General features: G+C 54.3%; 1 protein-coding gene across 1 annotated transcript in view; it reads left to right on the forward strand.

The window, feature by feature from the left end:
• Nucleotides 1-15553, forward strand: part of Obscn (obscurin, cytoskeletal calmodulin and titin-interacting RhoGEF) — a 133852-nt gene extending 118299 nt beyond the window's left edge. The window contains exons 82-104 of the mRNA XM_051180578.1: nucleotides 4175-4287; nucleotides 4528-4696; nucleotides 4831-4909; nucleotides 5018-5218; nucleotides 5883-5943; nucleotides 6381-6458; nucleotides 6728-6900; nucleotides 7097-7123; nucleotides 7930-8082; nucleotides 8179-8224; nucleotides 8594-8671; nucleotides 8942-10904; nucleotides 11543-11623; nucleotides 11797-11907; nucleotides 12024-12191; nucleotides 12670-12792; nucleotides 12940-13110; nucleotides 13664-13748; nucleotides 13926-14165; nucleotides 14369-14592; nucleotides 14746-14821; nucleotides 15010-15159; nucleotides 15334-15553. Of these exons, the coding sequence (XP_051036535.1) occupies nucleotides 4175-4287; nucleotides 4528-4696; nucleotides 4831-4909; nucleotides 5018-5218; nucleotides 5883-5943; nucleotides 6381-6458; nucleotides 6728-6900; nucleotides 7097-7123; nucleotides 7930-8082; nucleotides 8179-8224; nucleotides 8594-8671; nucleotides 8942-10904; nucleotides 11543-11623; nucleotides 11797-11907; nucleotides 12024-12191; nucleotides 12670-12792; nucleotides 12940-13110; nucleotides 13664-13748; nucleotides 13926-14165; nucleotides 14369-14592; nucleotides 14746-14821; nucleotides 15010-15159; nucleotides 15334-15508 (4745 nt within the window). The 3' untranslated portion in view covers nucleotides 15509-15553. The remainder of the gene's footprint in view (nucleotides 1-4174; nucleotides 4288-4527; nucleotides 4697-4830; nucleotides 4910-5017; nucleotides 5219-5882; nucleotides 5944-6380; nucleotides 6459-6727; nucleotides 6901-7096; nucleotides 7124-7929; nucleotides 8083-8178; nucleotides 8225-8593; nucleotides 8672-8941; nucleotides 10905-11542; nucleotides 11624-11796; nucleotides 11908-12023; nucleotides 12192-12669; nucleotides 12793-12939; nucleotides 13111-13663; nucleotides 13749-13925; nucleotides 14166-14368; nucleotides 14593-14745; nucleotides 14822-15009; nucleotides 15160-15333) is intronic.
• The last annotated feature ends 3724 nt before the right edge of the window (nucleotides 15554-19277 follow it).

Here is a 19277-nt window from a genome sequence, read left to right on the forward strand (position 1 = left end):
AGGACACAGGCAGCCTTCAGGGCCGTGACCCCAAAATCCTCACACACAATGGCCGGGTGCTAACATTGGCTGACCTGGAAGATTATGTGCCCCAGGAAGGAGAGACCTTTGGCTGTGGGGACCCCACCCCCAGCACGCCTGATGAACCTCCCTGTGAAGTCTCTGTGCTCCAGAGAGAGATCAGAGAGCCCACTGTGGGGCAACCTGTCCTGTTCAACGTGGGGCGTCCTCCAGGTCCCAGTTCCATGCCCAGATTCTTCATGTCAGGGCCCCAGGTCCACAGCCCCGAGGGTGTCTCCTTCCTCTTGCATGAGGCTTGGGCAGGGCCAGTGAGTTCCACCCCTTGGACAAGCTCCTTCCATGCCCACCATGTCCAGAGTTCTGTAGATGGTGTCCAGAATAGCTTCAAGACAGAGGTCTCTACCCAGATGGTCAGCTTTGGGGCCATAGGAGAGACAGTCACTCTGCATATTAACCCAGATGGAGGAGAGGCCCCAGGCCCCTCCCAAGGTTGATGCCACACCCTGGGAACACAACCTGGGGACAACAAGGTAAGGCTAGTGGCCCAGAGCCTTGGGCCCTGCCAGGTGCCAGCATCTACCCTGGAACCCACAGCTTACCTCGTGGACCTCCCACCCTCTCTCTTCTCCAGCCTGGGATGGAGTCTTCCTTGCTTTCCTGCCCGGTCCTTCCTACCTCACTGGACTTGTCTCCGTCGGGAAGATGGGGAAGTACCTGCAGTGCTGGAATATGCCGATGTCCCTTCAGAAGAGCTCTGGCCAGGAGCAATTGAGAAACCCCACTTTGGACTACACCCCTCAGGCCTTCTGTGGGGCTTTGAAAACAAAATGTTGACTTGGGTGTTTGCCCTGAGACATATCCCCATCGAGGGTCTTCCTTAGGGCTGTACCTAAGGCATGCGTTGACCTGCCACCAGCTCTGTAGATCTCCAGGGCCACTTCTGTGGTGGACACAGGCTGTAGGGTGGGGGAAATCCCAGGCCACTGCCCTGATGAGAACAATAAAACAAGTCCCAGACCCTCCTCTCTGCTTCTTTATGCTTGTTCACCTAGCAGTTTAGGTCCCCCGCCTTGTAGCCACCTGCCAGACCTACTCTCATTTTTTTTTCAAGGTCACATCTCAGGTCATATAGGATGCCTAGGGTGGTTGGCTATCTGATAAAGGGCATACAAGGTCCCAGCTTGCCTTGCTGTCCATGGGTAGACTAGGCTCAGGAATGAATCTTTCCTTGACAGCCTATGGGGGCTGGCCCTTGAAATTCACAGTGTGACCAGGACAGCTATCATGGTCACTTTTGGCCTGTTGGTATCTGAGCAGGCCTCCCTAAACCATGGATCATTGAGGCTGTTCTATGGGGAGTCATGACTGAGATTGGGTTACCTGTGTGTCCTTAGCTGTCAGCGCATAGGGGTCAATTCCATTGTCTTCAGATGAGATGACTTAGGATCCTCACACTGGTCTGTGAGGGCCAGGAGACTTGTAGCCAAGCTCCACCCAGGCCTGTTCTAAGGGTGCTGCCAGCATCTTGGGAAGAGGGTTTGGGTGCCTGTCCAACCTGGGGCCTGGGGGTGTCAGAGATGCCTCATTAGCAAGCATTGAGGAGGATCTGGGTGGGGAGAAGGCTCCGGGCGGGGAGCTTGCTGGCAGAGGAGTGGTCAGCAGTCTTGGAACATGTGTGTGGGACCCCCATGTGGGTAAGCATGTCTGAAAGGTACAGGGGAGAAAACATTAGCCATACCTAGGAGAGGGTTAGAGGAGTAGTGGGATTGCTCACCAGGAACTTGGTAAAGACACAGGCCTGGGGGAGCTTGAACCACTTGGGGGAGGGGAGGGCAAAAGGCTGTCAGCCACATGGAGGGAGGCCTGCGTGCCCTGGGAAGTGAAATCCAGGTATTCCCCTAACCCTTGACGTGTGCCGATCTGTCTAAGGTTTAGAGTCTAGAGCCAGCCTTGAGGGGAGCCAGGCCTGGGTGGAAGGTGTGTGGGACTGGAGGCACACTGGGGGGGGGTCTGAAGGAGAGGTACTTTCTCTTTAGCTTTGAGGGGGTGGCCCTGGGTATACATGGCTCTGGGAGAGGCAACAGTGGCCCTGTCCCTGGGCTCACAGCTCCTCTCTGTGTCTTCTCCTGGGCCTCCCCATCAAGCTGGCTTCCACAACAAGGAAGAGCAGGCAGCAGAACAGGCTAGAGAAGGCAGTCTCTGAGAACTGGGGTGGCACTCGGAGCCTGTACCTGGGGTTTTGATCCCCAGGGCCAGACTTACCTTGTGTTCCCATTCTCCTGCCCACAGACACCTCCTTGGAGACCTCTGTCCGCCCCACCCAGGATGGAGCTGACCAAGAAGCTGCTTCTGTCCTTTGGAGACTGCTGAGCTCAGAAGGCCCGAGCCCCTCCCCAGGGGACTCCCCCCACATCAGACAAAGTGAGCCACCTGTACTCAAAGAAGCTGCTCCTCAGATGCCAGGCACGGCAGCCTCCGAGACACCTGGTGAGGCCCAGTAGGGAGCTGACGCCAATAGTTCTCTTCTCCCCAACCCCGCCTTTGCTAACTCTATCCCATCCTCGGCCATGTGACCCAAGGGGTCCCCTTGATTGCCCACTCTGTGGTTACAAACTTGCAGAGCCCTGGGGCACCTTAGTTTCCTCATGGCCTCATGTGCTATCATGTACTTGGCCTTGTCAAGGCCCAACCTTAACTTGACCTCAGTTTTGTGAACTGGATCCAGCCAGTTCACCTATACATGTACCAGGACCCAGAGGTGCCCACTCCTACCTGGAGTCCCAGTTTCCCCAGATGTGCCATCTGTTCACTCGGTTTGCCCCGAGCTCTTCTTTTCTCACTAGTCAGTGTGGTGTGTCTTACCTTGCTGATGAGTAGAGTATCCTCGGCAGGGCCCTACACTGCTCTCATGTCTCTGTGACATCAGCCTGGCTGGATGAATGGGTCCTGGAGGGCAGGACGTCTGCATCCCAATGCCAGCCTGGTTGGTGGGCTAGGATATCAGACTTGTCACCCTGGTGGGGAACTCGAGGAGCCTGGCTTCAGCAGGACAGCTAGCGTAGATTTCTAGGTTGTGGGGGCCTGGTTCTTACTCAGGGCCCTGGCCGTGGAGCTGCTCTTGACTTTGTAATCCACCCCACAGTGGCCATATGGGGAACCCACGCTTGTTAAAGAATGTCCTTCTGACCCCTGCCTAGATCCAACTCACTAGGTTTCCTATCATCTACCAGGTGAGCCCCCAGAGGTCTCACAGCCTGACACACACAAAGGCCTGGAGCAGGAGACGACAACTTCTGGGTCCCAGGGACGGACCGTACCTATTCGGTAACCTCCTGAGCCGGTTGGGTCATGTGGAGAACTACCCTCCAAGGGACATCCCGGGTTGGCAGTGCAGGGCCCACCTGCTGTGGTGTCATGGTCTGGAGGGAGGACTTGATGCTCCCCAACCCAGTTCTTACAGGCTCCAGCCCCAGCTGGTGGTCAGGGGAGGGAAGAGGGACCTACTCTAGAGCATAAGATCTTGGGGAGAAGCCTGGGTTCTCTGTTCATACATCCAACCCCACAAATAGGGACATTAGGGTCACCATCTCATCCTGAGGCTCAGCCACCTGAGAGGTACAGAGTCAGGGCTCCTCACTGAGTGGAGACAACCCTGCCTTGACTCCAGGGTGGAGGGAACAGCCTGGCCAGGTGCAGGCACAGGGCAGCTGCTCTTGGATGTGCACAGCCAAGTCATCATGGAGACCACACAGAGGACCTATGTGTACCAAGCTCCTGACACAAGAGCGGCAAGTATGGAAGTGGACCAGCCAGGTGGGAGTGTGCCCTTGCCGGGTGCTGGGTGCATTTTTATGAGGGCCTGATTAAGTCACATGGCATGCCTCAGCCCACCTCCCCCCACCTCTTCTTTCTGTGCCCCCTTTGGAGGACACGGAAATAGTTATCTCCATCCCTCTTGTCTGGGAGGAGGCCAGTAGCAGCAAATGTGGTACCTGCAGTTTCTGTACTTGACAGGCCTTTCTGCCTGCTTTGGCTTGACTGTCCAAGGGACATAAACCAAGGCTTCACAGACCAGATATACATGGTAGACGGTGTGCTTAGGGCTATGAAGCCTGAGGGTCCCCACACACAGTTCTCTTCCCACCTCTCCCAGGGGCCCCATCCATGCAGGTCACCATTGAGGATGTACTAGTACAAGTAGGTGGCACGGCACAGTTTGATGCTGTCATTGAAGGCAACCCGCCGCCCACAGTGACCTGGTACAAGGTAGGAGCAGGTCCAGGCGGCAGGGGGGAGGAGACAGGCTGTAAGAGCTGGAAGGCATGGGTGTATGAACCATGAGGCCATGTGGCAGTGTGGGGCTCTATGCAATCTACAACCCCCATTCCACGGCACCACCCTGCAGCCCTATCCTGTTTGTACCTTCCCATCTCACTTCTGGCCTGCACTTGGGGCTGGACATAGTCCAGGTACAAGTGTCCCCTAGCCTGCCTCTTGTGTGTCCAGGACAGCACCCAGTTGATGAACAGTGACAGGCTGAGCCAGCGACAGGATGGGACTGCATATTCCCTGGTGTTGACTGATGTGGCTCCATACGATGCTGGTGTCTACACGTGCCTTGCCCATAATGCAGGTGGACAAGTGCTCTGCAAGGCAGAGCTGCTGGTCCATGGGGGTGAGTTGGCTGGCTCCTCCTAGGTCCTGGGCAGGGTACAGGGAGCAGGGAGCAGCCCCTATCATTGCATAGAACAGTAGAGCCAAGGCTATTATTGCTTCCTATACAGTGAATATCCTGTGCTTTGACTCTAGGGGACAAGCTAGACTCAGAAAAGCAAGCATATCGGAGAAAACTGCATTCCTTCTATGAAGTCCAAGAAGAGATTGGGAGGTACGGCTTCCTTACCTTCCCCAACAATCTCCAGTCCTCCCCAAGGACTCTTCCTCCACTCTCAGCAGGACACCTACCATAGTTTCCTCTCTCCCTCTTTACCCCTAGGGGTGTGTTTGGCTTCGTGAAAAGGGTTCAGCACAAAGGAAACAAAATGTCCTGTGCTGCCAAGTTCATCCCCCTGAGAAGCAAAACTCGGGCCCAGGCATATCAGGAACGAGACATCTTGGCTACACTCAACCACCCGCTGGTCACTGGGCTCCTGGACCAATTTGAGACCCGAAAGACTCTCATACTTATCTTAGAGCTGTATCCTGCACCTGGATCCTGGGAGAATTTAAGAGACACCGGGTCCCAGGCTAGGGTTGGAGTTACTGAGTGTGGGGGCCCCTGGACCTCGGTGTTTTAGTGACAACAACTAGCCTTGCATCTCAGCATTCCTGTTCCTGGTGCTGTGACTGTGTGTGACAGCGGCTCCTGATTCTACAATTCAAAGTGGTGTGCTTTGGGGAGAGGGCCACCATAGTTGTGGGCTGATCCTGAAGGTTCTCAGCAAAGATGGCATGGGGTCCCTCTCACAGGTGACCTTTTGGCTATGAGATGAGTTTCCCACCCCAGATCCTCTAGGTCTCCATCACTGTCAGGGGGCCTTGTTTGAGGGTCTTCTACTATCCTTCACGGTCTGGCTGTCCTGACACTCCCGAGGCTACGTCTTAGGATCCTGGGGAAGGGATGCTTGGTGTGGGCTCTGTGCAAAGATGAAAGGTGCTGCAGTTCCAATGTGCTATTGCCCAACAGCCTGTCACCACCTGGGACCCTGGGGCCTCTCCATTCCACCTTCCTTCACCTGAGTACCAGCACCCCTAGATCTGGATTATAGGAGCCTCAGCTCCTAGACACCTCTCTGTGAGCATAGGATCCCAGGAGTCAGGCGGGTTCCAACCAGGTGCAGCTTTTCCTTGACCAAGCCCAGGTGCTCATCTGAGGAGCTGCTGGATCGCCTCTTCAAGAAAGGTGTAGTGACTGAGGCTGAGGTAATTTTTACTCTCTCTTTGCCTGAGTGGGGCCCTAGGGTCAGGGCCCATACCCCAGACTCTTTTGATCTAAATCCCTTGTAGCTTCCAGGGTACCCAGCCATATTCAGCCCTATCCTATCCCTCCTGACCATAACTGTCCAGCTGTACCAGTGATGCCTGCTTCTCGCCGATTTGACCAGGCTGCTGCTTTCTGCTTACTCAGGCTCAACTTTGGGGACCCCCCAGCCCTGGGTTTCACAGATTTCTGAAGACTTTGCCAGTCTCTTGTCCTGACTGACATGAATTAAGATGGGGAAGGTTGACTATGGGGGGAAGCTGGAATGGAATAGAGGAGGAGGCTGAGGCTGGCGCCTCACTTGAACCAGGACTTCAGGGGGTACCTGAGCCAGCCTCTTGGGGACTAGTCCCCGACTGAAGCGGGCTTTTTACTACAGGTCAAGGTCTATATCCAGCAGCTGGTGGAAGGCCTGCACTATTTGCACAGCCATGGTACTCTCCACCTGGACATAAAGGTACTGACACCGTGGTACCTCCAGAACTCAGGGTGGGGACAGATGGGAGGCTGTGTGTGCATGAGTTCCACTAAGCATAGAGGACTTTCCAGCCCTCAGGCAGGATTTGGATCTGATGGAGTAGATGTGATGTCCAGTCTGACCCAGGGACTCCCCACTGCCCTTTACCAGCTCCAAGGACTCTTCAGTGCTCCCTTAAGCCAAGAAAGATAGGAGTCACCTCTCTCATGACATGTAGCCCCAAGCAACTTCCCAACTCTTCCTGACAGCCTCCCAACATCCTGATGGTGCATCCATCTCGGGAAGACATTAAGATTTGTGACTTTGGCTTTGCACAAAAAATCACCCCTTCAGAGCCACAGTACAGCAAGTACGGCTCGCCTGAGTTCGTGTCCCCAGAGATCATCCAGCAGAGTCCTGTGAGCGAGGGCTCAGACATCTGGTGAGTGGAAGCACCACCAGGAGGGCTGAGGTTCTGGAGCCCCCTGTTCTCTGTCTGTCTGGCAGCTGAGAGTCCTCTGAGGCCCTCCTTCCTCTTCCAGCCCCAGACTTCCCCAGCCCCCACACACCACGCACAACCCTTACCTGTGGGCCAGGCCTGGTTTGACTCACAGTATGTGGTGCTTTCCTTCTTGCAGGGCCATGGGCGTCATCTCCTACCTCAGGTAAGCAGACCCTGCCCCGTCACCTCTTCCAAGCTGACCCCTCCATGCAGGCCACACACTGCTGGCCACTCTCTGGATCAGCCTCGAGACATGGCAGGCAACTATTTTGAGAGCAGGCAGTAGGCCAACCTTGATAAAGGGTTTCCTTTAACACTTCTCACTAACACCCAATTGTCACGGGGCAGAACTTAGTCACAGTGACCATTGAGGCACTGAAGGTGCTAGTGGTGTAGCCTGAGCTGGGACCTCCTCTGCAGGCTGAACTCCATTTCTACCTTAGTAAACGCTGGTTCCTTGAATTCTATCCCATTCGGAACCTGAGACTCTGCCTCAGATTAAGGCTAGGTGCCACCTCAAACGGACCTTGATACCTGTCTGTATCAGCTTGAACCCAAATCCCTACCTCACAAACTGATATGTCTGTCCTATTTGGGACATAAGTTCCCAGTCAGGATAAGGGCAAGTGACCAAGAGCCTTTATCTCTACTCAGGTTAGACCCAAGATACATCTCATATCCCCTCTTCAAGCTGTGCCTTGGTTTCGTCTACAGGACAAGTTCTAACCCCCACCTCAGGCTAAGGCTGGGTACTTCTGTGGGATGATTCTTCCTTGATCCCTATCTCAGTATGAGCCTGGGTGTACATCCCATTCTGAGCTCTGATAACCACCCCAGGCTTTGCCTGAATCCCTGCTCCAAGCTAACCCTGGATCGCTCTGGTGCAGCCTGAGACATTTGCTAGAATCCTCAGATCTAGATGAATGTAGTGCACATCCAGTCAGGGAATCTTCTCTGCCCTGCTTGCAGCCTGACGTGCTCATCCCCCTTTGCTGGAGAGAGTGACCGTGCCACCCTGCTCAATGTTTTGGAGGGGCGGATATCTTGGAGCAGTCCCATGGCTGCCCATCTGAGTGAGGATGCTAAAGACTTTATCAAGGCCACACTGCAGAAGACCCCCGGGTGAGTACACACCTGTCCTTCACCTGCCCAAGCTCCAGTCACCCTGTGGTAGGACTACCTGACTGACTAGCCCACCTGCTTTTCTTCTTGTTCCAGGGCCCGGCCTAGTACTTCCCAATGCCTTGCCCATCCCTGGTTCCTGGTAAGTAGGCCCAGCTTGGGCTCAACTCACTACTCTGCAGAGAGGGACATAAAGGCCAAGACATCTCATCAACATGGATTGTTCTGGCCTGCTGTCCCAGATTCAGAGGATATCAGTCTCTTCATATTGGCCAGGGGTTCCTGGAGCCCTCAAGGAAGAATTGCTAGGCAGTTATTGACAAAGGGTTCCTTCTGCCTTCATGGGCATCTGGGTAAGGGACTTGCCCTCAGAGTGTCTGAGAGGAAGAGACCCTGAAGGCTGCAGTGGGGGCCAGTCTGCTGCTTCTGCCCTTCTGGGCCTGCATCCCCATAGTGCTCCACCATGGCATCAGAGTCTCTTATCATCACAGCTACTCCCCTCCCATTGCAGAAATCCATGCCTGCTGAGGAAGCCCACTTCATCAACACCAAGCAGCTCAAGTTCCTTCTTGCTCGAAGTCGCTGGCAGGTGAGTCCCTATTTCCCAGGGAAGAAGTATTGAGGCCAGGGAAGGGAATCTATCTGTGTGTTCCACTTAGGCTAGCCAGGAGCACAGGGGGAAGCTGGCCTGTTCCATGCTTCTAGGTCCCCTTGAGTGCACCAGTTAGAGCACCAGGTGCAGAAGACCCAGATGTCCTGGACAACCCTTCTGGGCCCCCTGGGAGCATAGAGGGAGTGGTACCCCACCCCTGCCATGACTAGCCATGTCCAATGGATGCCCTTCTGCCCTCATTTCCAGCGCTCCTTGATGAGTTACAAGTCTATCCTGGTGATGCGCTCCATCCCTGAGCTGCTCCAGGGTCCTCCAGACAGTCCATCCCTAGGAGTGGCTCGGCACCTACAAGGGGAGGCCAGTGGCTCCTCTAGTTCATCATCTTCCTCAGACAATGAGCTCGCCCCATTCGCCAGGGCTAAGTCACTGCCACCTTCCCCTGTGACCCACTCCCCTCTGCTGCATCCTCGGGGCTTCCTGCGGCCTTCAGCCAGTCTCCCAGAGGAGACAGAAGTCAGCACACCCACTGCTGATGCAGCCCTGCCAGCATCGACCCAGGGTGCTGGGCCTCCAGCAAGCCCCGGTTGTGTGCCCAGGCACAGTGTCATCAGCAGCTTGTTCTACCAACAAGCTGGTGAGGGCTCAGAGTGTGGCAGCAAAACCTCGGGTGCCAAAAGGCACCCAGTTCGGAGGCGGCACCTGCTAAAGGGGGGGTATATTGCAAGGGCTCTACCAGGTCTTCGAGAACCACTGATGGAGCACAGTGTACTGGAGGAGGAGGCTGCTAGGGAGGAGCAGGCTGCTCTGATGTCCAAGACACCTTCCTTTGAGACTGCCCTGAGACTACCTAGCTCCAGTGCCCGGGAGGTCCCAGGCCGAAGCCGCTCCCTGGACCACAACCCACCAGACACCACTGGCCCCTCTGCTAAGGAATGCAAGGGACAATACCTATTCCCGCCATCCTCAGAGGTGACCCATGAAACCACTGCCAAAGACATGGAGCACTCAACGGGGTTCTTGCAGGAGTCTGTCCCCTGTTCATCTACAAGTGTTGACATGAGGCCTGCTAAACAAGAGGGATCATCACAGGACAGCTGTAGAGGGAAACCAGCCCCTTCCTGTCACTCTGACCTGGGTCCTGGTTCCCAGGAGGGCTGTGGCTCTTTGTCATCACAGTCACTTGGCTCTTTACCTCCACAGTCGTTGAAGAAGGACCCCTTGACACCCTGTAGCCCCTTCCTCTCAGGACAGCCTCAGGCAGCCCCATTCCCAACCCAAACAAGCCCCCTTCCTGGTTCTAAGGAGCCTGAGGATACCTCTCTACACGGAAGGCCCTATCCCAGTCCCTCCCAAGTAGGTGCTTCCCCAGATACTGAAGGCTTGTCTGAAGCCGGGGACACGTGTGACTTTACACCCCCTCTGCTGCGGCCTCAGGAGCAGGCCACCACCCGGAAGTTCTCCCTGGAATCCCGTGGGGGCTATGCAGGGGTTGCAGGCTATGGCACCTTTGCCTTTGGCGGGGATGCAGGGGGCATGCTAGGGCAGGGTCCTCTCTGGGCCAGAATGGCCTGGGCTGTGTCCCAGTCCTCAGAAGAGCAGGATGAAGCTGGGACTGAGAGCTCTCAACCTCTAGACAGCCCAGGGCCCATTGCTGAGGCCAGTGGGGTTCCCCTAAGGACCTCTCTGAGCTTACCCCCATGGGAGGAAGTCAAACAGGTTTCCCTGGTACAGATCCGGGATCTGTCTGGTGATGCGGAAGCAGCTGACACTATTTCCTTGGACATTTCTGAGGTGGATCCTGCCTACCTCAACCTCTCTGACCTATATGACATCAAATATCTCCCCTTTGAATTCATGATCTTCAGGAGGGTCCCCAAACCTGTAGAGCCACCAGAGTCACCTGAGTCTGAAACTGAGGCCGGGCAAGGGCTGGCAGAGTTCCTCCAGGAGGCTGTTTGGCCTTGGCCAGGAGAGCTGGGCCTGTGTGCTGGCCTGGAAATTACAGAGGAGTCGGAGGAGCCGGAGGCCCTGGAAGCACTGCTGGGCGAGGCTGCTATGGGCAGGAAGCGCAAGTGGTCCCCCTCCCGTGGCCTCTTCCCATTCTCAGGGAGGTGCCTATCAGGGGAGGAGCCTGTGGAGCTTGGGCTGCGCCAGAGGGTGAAGGCTTCCATGGCTCACATCTCCAGGATCCTGAAGGGCAAGCCGGAAGGTGACCTCTCCCAATATCTGGCATGTCCACATGTCCCTTGCTCTGCACCCAGGGGCTACCTTGTCCTCTTGAGTCCTCTCAAGTCCCACTGGCCTCCTCTCCCTGCTCTATGCTACCCACACCATTTGGCCTGACCCCAGAGGTCTTAGCTCAAATCCTAGGAGCTCCTCTGCAGCCCTGACACCGCTACTTATTGGGTACCTGAGACCATCCCTGACACATAACAGCTGCAGGGGCCCGGAGCCAGCAGCAGGGTCGGACCTTTGGGGAGAGAGTGGGTCCATGGTTCAATTCACCAGATCTCTGTCCCAGGAGCCACTCCAAACCCAGACCCTCTAATATGGCCCTCAGTGACTCCATAGCCCTTCATCCTCAGAGCCTCCATGGCCTCTGACTTTCCTAACCCTAGGCCTATCTCCCAGCTACCCCTCAGGCATCTATCTATGTCCTGTGCTCGGGCCTGTGTCTTGACAGCCTGTTGCTGAAGGAGGTTGGGGGTGGCTCAGCAAGCTTGGCTCAGGTTTCCCGATGCTCCCTAAGGTCCTGGCCTTTCCCCTGGCACATTTCCCAGGGTGAGGGAGCTAGTGCTGTTCTTTCTGCCTCTCCCCCTGAGCTCCAGTGCCCTTTTTCTCCCACAGGCCCTGAGAAGGAGGAGCCCCCCAGGAAGAAGGCAGGCCTAACTTCTTTCAGGCTGTCAGGTCTGAAGGGCAGGGACCAAGGTAAGCAGAGATCACAACAGTGGGTTTCCAGAGTGGGGCTCTGGTGTAGGTAGAGGTCTAAGCAGTTTTGGAGGGTTCTTCTGTTGAAGCTGAGGGTAGAGCTAAGCAGGGTCCAGCCTGGGCTCTCTGGTCAGGAAGTCTCCTCTCAAGGCTCATCTTATGCCCCCTCTCAGCGCCATCCTTCCTAAGGGAGCTCTCAGATGAGACTGTGGTCCTGGGCCAATCAGTGACCCTGGCCTGCCAGGTTTTGGCCCAACCAACCGCCCAGGCTACCTGGAGCAAAGGTAAGGAGCTGTCCCAGAGTCAGGTGCTAGATCGGTGCACACAACCAACAACCATAGTCCCAGAGGGATGCTGTCCTGTCCTGGGGAAAACCAAGACTGGCTTTGTCTTGTCACAGATGGGGCCCTACTGGAGAGCAGTGGCCACCTACTCATCTCTTCCACCCTGAAGAACTTCCAGCTGTTGACCATCCTGGTGGTGAGAGAGGAGGACCTGGGCACATACACCTGCTGTGTGAGCAATCCGCTGGGGACAGCAGTCACTACAGGTGTCCTCCGGAAAGCAGGTGTGTAGGCCCCACCAGAAGCCTCTGCCAGGCCACGGAGGCTGGAATGGGAGTTCCAGGAAGCCTTATCTTGATTAGTGAGCAGGATGAGCTGGCTTCTTATGCGAGGGCCCATGGAATTGGGACTTGTAGGGGAAAAGTCAGAGGTAGCTAAAGCTGCTAATGCCACATCTAGTGCCAACAGAGCTTCCTCTCCAGATAACACCGCTTCATCTTCCTGTATTGCTTTCTGTATTCGTTCATGCAGAGTCCAAGGGTGCTTGTGGGGCCTGCCTGTGATACCGGCCCACCACTGGGTCTTGAGTATGACCGGTGAGATGCCAGCTGAGAGGGATCTTGACAGAGATAGCCAGGCAGACATCCCTGGATCCCCAACAGTCTCTATTCATCATCCCTTGAAACCCCTCTCCAGACCCTGGCAGCTGTTGAGAGTGAGATGGGTGTGGTGGAGTAACTGACCACAGGGTTGCCCTTGCAGAGCGTCCCTCATCCTCCCCACGCCCAGAGGTGGGGGAAGTGTACACAGATGCGGTGCTGCTGGTTTGGAAGCCTGTGGAATCCTGTGGTCCCGTGACCTACATTGTACAGTGCTGTATAGAAGGTACAGGCTTCCCGAGGCTTAGGCCGCTATGCAGGGTTGACATGGAGAGGCACTGTGGATATGTCTGCCCTGTGTCTTTGGGTGGCCTCAGGTTAGGGGTTCCCTTGATTCTACACAACTACTTCTCACTCTCTCCTGTGTGGTCAGGAGGCAGCTGGACCACCCTGGCCTCTGACATCTCCGACTGCTGCTACCTCACCAGCAAGCTGTCCCGGGGTGGCATGTACACCTTCCGGACAGCATGTGTCAGCAAAGCAGGAATGGGCCCCTACAGCAGCCCTTCAGAACAAGTCCTCCTAGGAGGACCCAACCACCTGGGTGAGCTTTGGGGTAGATGGGGCAGATAAAGGTGGCTATCAGGTCAGGCATAGACACCCTCTTGCCCGTGGGTGATCTACTTGCCTGCATTCAGCATTCAGAGCCTTCACTCCCTGGGGACCCCATCATCTTCCTGTTCCCTTCACTCACAACACCCACCTCGTGTCACCCTGTTCCATCTGATGGGAGAGTGCTGAGGTGGAAATGACTGGTGTAGTCTCAAGAACTGCAGATGTCATTTGATTGCTAACCGGGTCCATCCTGGAATGTCCCCTACCATTATCCCACACATAGTCAAGATGGCAGATTCTGTCATGATCCTCCCGTGACCATGTTTCCCCTCCAACACACACACACACACACACACACACACACACACACACACACACACACACACACGTGCGCGCGTGCTCAAGGAATGAGAGGTCAGAGTGCACGGGAACTTAAAGAAGCGCCACTTTTTAGTGCGTAGGAAAGGACTATGAGAGATAATGGGAGGGCAGTGCTGCTGGATGTCCCTCCCTGACTAGGTTACCTATCTCACATCCCACAGCCTCTGAGGAAGAGAGCAGCCGTGGGAGGCCAGCCCAGGCTCTCCCCAGCACAAAGACCTTCGCCTTCCAGATGCAGATCCGGAGGTGCTGGGGTGTCGGCGGAGGGTGGGAGGGTGGGGCTGTCCCTCAATTCCTCTTGCGGGCTTTTCCTGCCCCACACCCCAGTGTGCCTGTCGCTGGCCCCTTACATTATCTGCTCATTCAGCTTACTTCAAGTGTATGGGGACTACTCACAAGCCCCCCCACGTTTCCTTTATGCAGGGGCCGCTTCAGTGTGGTACGGCAGTGTAGGGAGAAGGCAAGTGGGCGGGCCCTGGCTGCTAAGATTGTCCCCTACCAGCCTGAGGACAAGACAGCTGTGCTAAGAGAATATGAGGCACTTAAGAGACTGCACCACCCACATCTGGCCCAACTCCATGCTGCCTACCTCAGTCCCCGGCACCTAGTGCTCATCCTGGAGCTGTGTTCTGGCCCTGAGCTGCTACCCTGTCTGGCAGAGAGGTGAGGGGGCATCATGGATTGCCTGGGAGACAGACAGGCAGACAAATGCTTGTCTCTGGGAGGGACTGAGAACTGTGACCACATCAAGATAGGACTCAATGGAATCTGATGCTGCTGTGTTCTTGGTGGTCCCCTTGTGTGCCTAGCCCTGGCAGGACACCCCCACCTGCCTCAAGCCTGTCCTGAGCTATCTGTGCTCCTAGGAACTCCTACTCAGAGTCTGATGTGAAGGACTACCTGTGGCAGATGCTGAGTGCCACCCAGTACCTGCATGCCCAACACATCCTGCACCTGGACCTGAGGTCCGAGAACATGATGGTCACTGAGTACAACCTGCTTAAGGTGGTAGACCTGGGCAGTGCTCAGATCCTCAGCCAAGAGAAGGTCCCACCCCCTGAAAACTTCAAAGACTACCTGGAGACCATGGGTGCGTATGTGACTCCTGATTCTGATCTGTGGAGGTAGAGAGGGGGTTCTTCCCTAACTGTCCTCCTTCACAGCTCCATTGACACCCACCAGCCTCTCACCACAGCCTCATACTTGTGCCCAACCACCCGTGTCCACCCATGATTCTCCACAGCTCCGGAACTCCTGGAAGGCCAAGGGGCTGTGCCACAGACAGACATCTGGGCTATTGGTGTAACCGCCTTTATTATGTGAGTCCTTCAGGTGTCTGCGGGAAGCTCTGGGTTGAAAAGCCCCAAACAGAGCCCTGTACATCCCCACAAATACATCCTGAAATTGGTTTCCCACACTCCATCATCCATTATGGTGAACTTGATGTCCCTACATCTCCTACCTATCGAAGGGTAACTGAGCATCTCTGTGCCTCTCACCCACCCAGGCTAAGTGGCGAGTATCCGATCAGCATCGAAGGGACTCGCACCCTGCAGAAAGGCTTGCGCAAGGGACTCATTCAGTTGAGTCGCTGCTATGCAGGGTTGTCTGGGGGTGCTGTAGCCTTCCTGCAGAGCTCACTGTGTGCTAGACCCTGGTAAGGAGCCCAAACCTGTGACCCGCTCCACCCCCTCCACCTCTCTCTCCGGCCCAGCTCACCTCTCAGGCCCCTCACACTGTGCAACCTTTCCCATTCTGCTTGTCTCACCCTACACCCCCCACCCACCCCGCCTAACCCTCCAGACCTCTAATGATCCAATTTCCGCTTCAGGGGCCGCCCATGCGCCACCACCTGCTTGCAATGTGGGTGGCTGACTGAGGGCCCTGCAGGCTCCCTGCCCACGCCAGTGACATTTCCTACTGCACGGTTGCGTGCCTTCGTGCGCGATCGAGAGAAGCGGCGGGCGCTACTCTATAAGAAGCACAACCTGGCCCAGGTACGCTGAGATCCTGCTCTGCAGAGCAAGATGTGCCTTGCCACATGAGGACACCTGCGCCAATAAAAAATGCAAAACAGCCAAAGAGTTTTTTGTTTCATCTCCCTGGTGTTTGGGATCTTGGGGATTACAGCTTTTGCCCCAGTGAAATCCAGCCACCCATCCTCAATAGGCCAATTAAAATGTTGTCCCCTTTGAGTAGAGGGACAAAGAGATACAGCAAACCCCTCAAGTGGATCTTCAGCGTCTGAAGTAAGATTAAAGTTTAGAGGGCCAAGGATATGCAACTCTAAGCAGTACTGGCCAAGATGCCAAGATGCAGTCTCATCCATCATGGTCATCTGGGTTTGTTTCATTATGTAAAATGCTCTGAGAGGGTGTTAGAAATCTCTTTCAGAAACAAGTTCCCCCTCTGGATGGTGGGGGGCAATGACTCCCATTTGTTTAAGGTCTATTGATAAATTTGAGACACAGGTATTCTTTAGAACACCATTGCTGTCAGACTGGTAACAATTGGGGTAGGTCCCCAGGACCCTTTGGCTTCTGAAGCCTGAAGCAGTGCAGTGGTAGTCTCACATCCCCTACCTGTTCATGAATTTCTATTAACCTTTGGGCTCAGCTCTTCCTCATAGCCTTTGGCCTTTCCCCTGCCCTAGTGTGCAGCTGTGCCCTGAACATCTTGGTTGTGTCAGTTCTTGGCCAAGAGACCAATCAAGAGGTATTGCTGGAGAGAAGGCTCAGCAGTTAAGAGCACTTGCTGGGGCATTGATGGCACACACACCTTTAATCCCAGCACTCAGGAGGCAGAGGCAAGCGGATCTCTGTGAGTTCAAGGCCAGCCTGGTCTACAGAGCTAGTTCCAGGACAGACTCCAAAGCCACAGAGAAACCCTGCCTTGAAAAACAAACAAAAGAGCACTTGGCTACTCCTCCAGAGGTCCTGAGTTCAATTCCCAGCAACAACATGGTGGCTCACAAACCATTTCTAGTAGGATTTGATGCCCTTTTCTGGCATAAAGGCATACATGCAGACAAAACAGAGAAAGAGAGAGAGAGAGAGAGAGAGAGAGAGAGAGAGAGAGAGAGAGAGAGAGAGAGAGAGAGAGAGAGATATTGCTGGCCACGAATCCCTAGAGTCTTTATCCAGGTCTTGTCTTGGGATCCTTGGTTCATGGCCATGGTGAAAACCAGGCCATCCTTCAACATTTTCTGTTTGTGGGCCTGGACCCCTGCTTTTACATACAGATGTCCTGATGAAATAGCTCCATTACTCAGGGTTGCACCATAGCCCGTGATGAGGAAACTCACCATTGCCTCTTCTCAGAGCAGGCAAAGACCAGCCCCTTTGGCCAGGTTCCAAAAAGCTATTTTACCAGCTCCCTGGAGGGCTGGCCCCAGAGACCTCCCTGCAGGGCCTTGACTCTATGGTCCTAACTTCCAGTAACACCATGCTGAAAGCAAGTCTGCAACACTAAGGTGTGTGAAGAACAGTCCATATCAGGACTGTGCATGCTCAGGCAGGGACATCCAGAAGCAGGCAAGGAAGTCACTCTCTTAGAATAACCCCCCCTCCCACCTTGCAGAATCCAGCCTTGGGGACAGCCCTTTGAGCCAGAGTCAGGCCCCTTCTACCATGGACAGAAATAATGGTCATGAGCCAGCAATTCCAGACCGAGTCTGATGAAGACTCAAGTGTTCCTGGTCAGTGGTTCCTCCTGATATTCCAGTTGGTCAAAGACTGACTAGAGCCCTGATGATGCAGATGTCCAGAGAGCAAGCTGCACCCACGCGTGCTGACGCCCGGGTACCAGTGGTTGCTGCTCTGACTAGTCTCCTGTGGCTGAGAGGCACTGGTTAGCACTGCCTTTGCTTTTTGAAAGCACCTGAGCTGGAACCAACTCTTGTTACTGGACACTGTCCCTAGGTCTTTTTGCACTTGGGGTACCTTGATCTCAAACCTGGAACTGGGCCCCACCTCCTCAATCTTCCCAATGCTCTGTCTCCCCTCTGCCCTGTGATTCACCAGGGCCTATGCACAGGCGCACCCTCATTTGTTCTAGGTTGCTGTCTTACAGCATTGAATGTGTGAAGAGAATCTTTTACCTTCTGTGCCCCCATTGCCCTGCCTTTGGTGAGGGCCCCCTGACTGTGTCACATCATAGTGGGTGACACTGATAAAAGACAAAATGAGATGTCCTCAAGCCAAACATGTAAAGCAGAGGGTGGGAGAATGAGGTAGCAGCTAAAACAACAGATGCAAAAATCCTGTGGGAACCCTGAGTTCAAGTTCACCCATCCTGATTACGTCTGAGATCTCCGAAGCTAACCCCAAGCATTCCGGAAACACCAAGCACTTCTCTTCAGAGCTCATTTTCCTGTCAGATTCTTCCTGCCTCTGGGTACATGGCAGGATAGAAACCCTCTGGGAGACAGACGGACAGCATACAATCAAATAGGCTCTGCCAAGCAAAGGAAGCAATGGTCAGAGTGAAAAGAACCTACAGACAGGATCTTTGCCAGCTAGTCATCTAACAGAGGATTAAAAAAAACAAAACAAAACAAAAAAACACACACACAAAAATAGTCAATATTCTTAGCTATGAAAGAAACGTAAACTAAAAGTACACCGAGGGGCTAGATGTGGTGGCTCTTGCAATTTAATCTCAGCAATCTAGAGGCAGAGGCACATAAATCTGTGTGAGTTCAAGGCCAACCTGGTCCACATAGTGAAACTTTGCCTCAAACAAAATAGCAACTACAGTGAAATTCTTTCTTTCTTTCATCAGTCAAGGGAACAAATGAGCTTGAGAGATGGCTTGGTAGTGAAGAGCACTGGCTGCCCTTGCAGAAGACCAGAGCTTTCTTCTCCTTCTCCTCCTCCTTCTTCTCTGAGACAGGATTATAGGGTTTCTCTGTGTAATGTCTCTGGCTGTCCTGGAACTAGCTCTTGTAGACCAGGCTGTCCTCGAACTCACAGACACCTGCCTACCTCTGCCTCCCAAGTGCTGGAATTAAAGGCATGCACCACCACTGCCTGACTTTTTTTTTTTTTTTTTTTTTTTTTTTTAATTCTAAGACTTTATTTCACTTAGGTGGTTAAAGTTTAGATGAGAACCCATGTGATAAGACTTTTACTTAGGTTTGAGGACTAGAAAGATGAGTAAAACAGAAAGCAGCCCTTAGGAGTCTCAACGTCGCTCTGGCTTTTATGAGATCTTTTTCAATCAACATCTGGTTCTTCAGCAACTTCTTGTTTCAGAGTCCACCCACTGCTGGGATAGGGCTCAGCCACTACATTAATCTATGTCGTCCAGCCTCACTCACTGTGTGGTGTCTACTCCACCATGGGAGTCCCTGGCTGTATGTACACTCCCTGGGTAGGGCCCCTCCCCAGGGCCCCATTTAGCTAGCGGCACAACACTAGACTTATAGAGCCCAGTATCTGGCTGTGGTCATGGACTTCATCCTTTCTCGGAACCTGTGTCCAGCTCTTCTCCAAAGCCATGGCTAGGGCTATGAACCCATGTTGGTCTCAGCCGCATGGCTGCCCCTTGTTTCCCAGGGTCTCCTTGCCCCAGAAATTACAAACACAGCACATTGGCTACAAGCTATAGCCAGGTGACACAGGTGTTCACCTACTACACTTCCCCTGCCTGGAACAAGTAAGTGCGAGTGTCATAGGTCGTCCTCCTCGAAATAGAGCTGGTTACAGGGCAGGAGCAAGTCCATGACGATGAGCTATATGAGAAAGAACCCACTAACCCCAGGGAACCAAGTCC

Source organism: Phodopus roborovskii, unplaced genomic scaffold (genome assembly GCF_943737965.1).
Source record: "Phodopus roborovskii unplaced genomic scaffold, PHOROB, whole genome shotgun sequence".
NCBI classification, from domain to species: domain Eukaryota; kingdom Metazoa; phylum Chordata; class Mammalia; order Rodentia; family Cricetidae; genus Phodopus; species Phodopus roborovskii.